This window comes from Buceros rhinoceros, unplaced genomic scaffold (assembly GCF_000710305.1).
Source record: "Buceros rhinoceros silvestris isolate BGI_N320 unplaced genomic scaffold, ASM71030v1 scaffold18713, whole genome shotgun sequence".
NCBI classification, from domain to species: Eukaryota; Metazoa; Chordata; class Aves; order Bucerotiformes; family Bucerotidae; genus Buceros; species Buceros rhinoceros.
In genome coordinates this window covers 1-4486 of record NW_010404405.1, presented here as the reverse complement: position 1 = coordinate 4486, position 4486 = coordinate 1, and the positions used below count along the sequence as shown (strand labels likewise).

Here is a 4486-nt window from a genome sequence, read left to right as displayed (position 1 = left end):
TCCTATGTTACATTCCAAGATTCTATCTGTAAGTGTTATATGTGTTTGTAAAAGTGTTTAAAAAACAAAACTTGTGTAAGAAGTTACATATGTGATGTGTTATTTCTAGCACAGTTTGATTGAGCTTTTGGTGCCCAGCACGCTGAGTTGGATTGACCTGCATGCTGAGCAGGTCACTCAACATGTGGCAAAGCCCCCAGTCGTAGGTGATGGCACTCTGCAATGTGGACTTGCTGGAAGTTTATTTTGTTCAGCATATTTTTACTGAAATGCTTAAAACTGTTCAAGATCACGGCAGGAGCTGCGAGAGTGAAAGCAGGGCTCCAGCAGTGCCATACATCTACCTCTGACTTTTGCCTTCTTAACTCCTATAGCCTTACACTACCTTCAGCTGGAGGATCTTGAAGGGATAGAAACTGGCATAAAGAAGAGAATTGATGCTGCTGCATCAGTTCACTTAATGTTCCTGCAAAAGGAAGCCAGCTCCTAAAAGGCCCTTAAACAGTCTAGAGGGTAGCCAGCTGTTTACAACAGAACAACACATCCTTTTACTAAAAAATATTTTTAATCTTTTGAAAACACTTCCAGACATGAAGGAAAAGCCTGAAAAAACAGCCACTTGGGAAGAAGAGGGTTAACACATAAGTTTTTAATAGTTGTGGTCACATAACCACTGAAGTGTACCACAGCAGGGACTTCACAGCGTGGAAAATCTTGTTGTTTTTAATTCTGCTCTAAGAAACCCCCTTATTTTGCTTACTTCCCAGTGACCTGGCAACTAAGTTTCCTTTGCTGGAGAGTTGAGGAAGAAGCCCGTACAGGCAGTACTTGTGGTGTTCCAGTCCAGCGTGGGCAGCAGCATGTGGGTCAAATGCTTCTGTCATCTTAAACTTCCTCCACTTCTTTCAGGCTGTGCTCCAGGATAGTGTCTTGTCCCTGGAACTTAAAATAGCCACGAAACAACTTCTTCTGAAGCACCAGGGGAAACCAGTAGATATCATCTGCCCACATGCGATTGAACGGCACCTCATCCAGTTGAAACCACTGCGGACGCATTTCTGGTGGGAGAGAACAGAAGAACCTTGCATGAGACTTTCTCTTGGTGTTTTGGTGCCTAGGCTTGAATATCTGTCAACAAGCAGCTTCCCTCCACAGCCCCGTTGGGTGCGAGGGGGTTGGCAGGAGCAGTTCTGCATTCCTTGAGAGCAATACTGTCTCAGAAGAGAATGCACTCCCTTCCTTCCCCTGCACCAGCGACCTACCATCACTTTCTGTTGGCTCTCCATGAAAATGATCTGCCCGGAAAATGTGAACTTCCATAAGTTCAGAGTTGCCTACAAATTCAAATGTGATGTGGCCCATCTTCTCCAAGTTGTCCACAGTGAGTCCGCTCTCCTCCAGCAACTCCCTGCACAAGAAGCAGACTTCTCTAAGTGAAAGCGAGCAGTGGGAGAACAGCAAAACCCAGTCAATAGCTTTACTTGTGCATCCAAAACACTTCAGTGAACCAAAGGTGAAAGCTGCACCTGTAAAACGGAGCAAGGCACAGCAGAGTTCTGGCTGGCACCAATCTAACACCCTGCTTGCACCATGGTGGAGACAGGTCAGACTGGCTCCTGTGTAGCTTCAGGCTCCTAATAGGAAAATAGTCTGTGTTGGAAGGGGAGAACTGATTGATGGGTGTAATTCACACTCCTTGTGATGTGATGATCTTTCCTGAGATACAAGTGGGCCCACACTCCTGTGACTGTAGCTGAGTGTGCCTTAGGAACTCTGAGATACACTTTATTTAGACAGGCAAAAGGCTTTACCAACTTCAAGCTAAAGCTTCTAGAATTGTGGGGAGGCAGGTCATAAATACTGGAACATCTGTACTTGTTACAAGTCAGCTGCATCTGAGGGTAACTGGAGCTTATTTAAATAACCCCACGTGCTACATAACATCATTTGCGCACAGACCGCTAGGAGTACCATCTTCCATTCAAATGCTGTGTAAAACCCACAAAGCAATTGTGTAACCTTCCTGTTTCTGCTCTTTGGAAGCGCATTTAGCATAAGGAGAGGCTAGAAGACAAGACTTTTAAGAGCACTTTGAGAGACTTCCCAGCAAGCTCCTTTTCATGCATCACCATGCACGGCTCCTTGAAGCACATTCAACTACTTGCTCTGTTTATGCTACACACTTAAGGCTTCTTTTATTTTTACCTACCTCTAACAGAACCAGCAGAGCTTGAAGTTAATCATGGAGTTTCTAATGTACAACAATAAGGAATACTTTGAAACGGTCAGGCTGGGTGCATCCGCCACAAGTGTATCTTCAGTTCAGGTTAATAATTAATGTAGTTGCATATTTGGCAGTAACTTAACAATTTTAAAATGTAATGGAAATGATCTTTAAGGCTCCAGCTTTCTTTGGCATCAATTTAATGGAGCCCATCTTTCAAAATTATATTCCAACTTAATGTCTTAGGTAATTTTAGTTTATCTTCTTGAGAAACTGCATCCAAAATAGAGGCAGTTTTCCAGCAACAAAGCTAAAAGCCTCATTTTACACACTGTCATAATTGGACCACAAAGCACAACACTGCTATGGTTCTCCAAGCAATTTATCTGTCAGCTGTTTGGCTCTGTATACAGTAACTGGAAACATCACAGGTAGCAAACTAGAAATAATATAGTAGCTGAATGCTCCCCTTCCAAGAAATGCCACTGAGGCACTGAGGGTGCCCCACTGCTCGTGGGAACGTGGCATACCCAGTGGAAAATAAAAATCTTCCTGATACAGGCAACTTTTGTTCATGTTTCAGCTTAATATTTAACTAAGGACACTTCACACCTTACACCACCGCAAACCCAGCTGAGACAGCGCAGCATGGAACTGCAGCCTAACACCTCAACGCTGAAGGCACCACCACTGAGGTGGTGCAAGTTCAGTTTGATCTGGATGTGTGACACCTCCTGAAGCAGAGCTGCACCCCAAGCTTTCTCCCGGGAGAGGCAGCACCACAACAGTGTTGTTCTGACAGTAAGGTGGGCTGCATGCCCAGCGCGCTCGGGGGACTCCTGCCTGGTTGACCTCCACAGCAATCAGTGGAGCCATTCTGCAGTAAACAACACGCACCTAGGAAATAAAATGTTGATTTAAACTATTAGATTTACACCAGTCAGTGGCAATGTCAGCCTGGCAAGTGAAGGCCTGATCCAAGTAACAAAACTCTTCTCCCTCCACTCAGAGAAGATAAATACACAAAAAGCCACAGTCTAAGCATCAGGTACATTAACGCCATGCACTGCTGTGGGCACACCTGCACACAGGACCATTCTGCCCCTGCTGAGCTTACCACAGAACCTGGGCGGTTGCACCCACACAGCTGAGGAGACAGTTCAGGGCAAAAGCTGTTGGGTAGCTGTTGAGCACACCAACGCTGATCTTCCTGCAGGTGCGAGGGCCATGTCAGACACACATCAGAAAGTGAGGAGGTGGCAAAGTGTGGCTTTGTATCAGCAACATTCATGTAAAGCATGAGGTACCTAATTTCTGGAGGAGTTCAGCAATTCAGCTGCAATCTGCCATTTCTTTTTAATGACTAGACAAGAGAAAGAACTTCACATAATCAGTACTACAAGCTTCGAGTGGTACTGCACCTCTATACTGATGGAATTCAATTCCCTAACTCAGCATTAGGGCTTAAAAATGCCACTATGCAGTCCAGTAATACATTTCTACAGTGTCTTTCATAACGGACCTTTGAGAGATTTGAATATTTTGTCACTATGTTTTCATGCAGTAGTAAAAAAGCTGCTGGGAAGTAGCACCTGTTCAATATCTTCACAATTTAAACAATAAGCAGTACACTGGCAGGAGCTGCAATTCTGCTCTACAGCCAAAACTACACTCTGCACCTTTCCAAGCAGTGCAAGAACCTCTGCTTGCTGTTTAGATCAGAGTGCAAGAGATGGGAGGGAGGACACTCAGTGGCTTCCAGTTGCTAATAGACTGGATGTCAGTTAAAGATTTGAGGATGACAGGCCACGGGGAGCGATCCTGTTTGTTTGTGCATGTGGAGGATCCCCCTCATCTGTGGAGCGGGTGATTTTCTCTGTCCAGGGATGGCTCAAGCCTGTACTCGTGGGTAATGCACTGGTTATGAGGGTGTTACCAGCAGAGCCTGCAGCCCACCACAAATGGTCTAATGCCTCCATGGCCCTACCTGTGCCCCCATACCCGCCTCTCCCCAGGGCTCCGGCCAAGCCGGGCCAGGCCTCACCTGTGAGCCGCCTCCTCGATGCTCTCCCCCGGCTGCACCTTCCCCCCGAAGCCGTTCCAGAGCCCGGCTCCAAACCCGCGTTTCTTCAAGCCCAGGAGGACGCGGGGCGGCTGCACCACCAGGACGAGGGTGAAGAGCCTGGACGTGCACATGGCTCCTGGGCGAGAGGCGAGGAGGACGCGCTGAGCCGAGCGCTCCCGGCACCGCTTACAGGGGAG

General features: G+C 46.8%; 1 protein-coding gene across 1 annotated transcript; it reads right to left on the bottom strand.

Moving 5' to 3' along the window:
- Window positions 1–885: 885 nt before the first annotated feature.
- Window positions 886–4420, bottom strand: NUDT1 (nudix (nucleoside diphosphate linked moiety X)-type motif 1). Its single transcript, XM_010133391.1, has 3 exons — window positions 4269–4420; window positions 1263–1408; window positions 886–1058 (listed from the first exon to the last, which is right to left on the bottom strand). Exons 1-3 carry the CDS (start codon window positions 4418–4420, stop codon window positions 886–888), a joined length of 471 nt encoding a protein of 156 aa, XP_010131693.1.
- Window positions 4421–4486: the final 66 nt, after the last annotated feature.

Bases quoted from the DNA above. Each gene is read 5' to 3' on its own strand.
- NUDT1 (XM_010133391.1), bottom strand. From the start codon at position 4,420: ATGTGCACGTCCAGGCTCTTCACCCTCGTCCTGGTGGTGCAGCCGCCC. The intron at 1,409-4,268 runs GTGAGGCCTGGC...CTTCTTGTGCAG, and splicing joins ATCGAGGAGGCGGCTCACAG to GGAGTTGCTGGAGGAGAGCG. The intron at 1,059-1,262 runs GTAGGTCGCTGG...CTCTCCCACCAG, and splicing joins AGAGCCAACAGAAAGTGATG to AAATGCGTCCGCAGTGGTTT.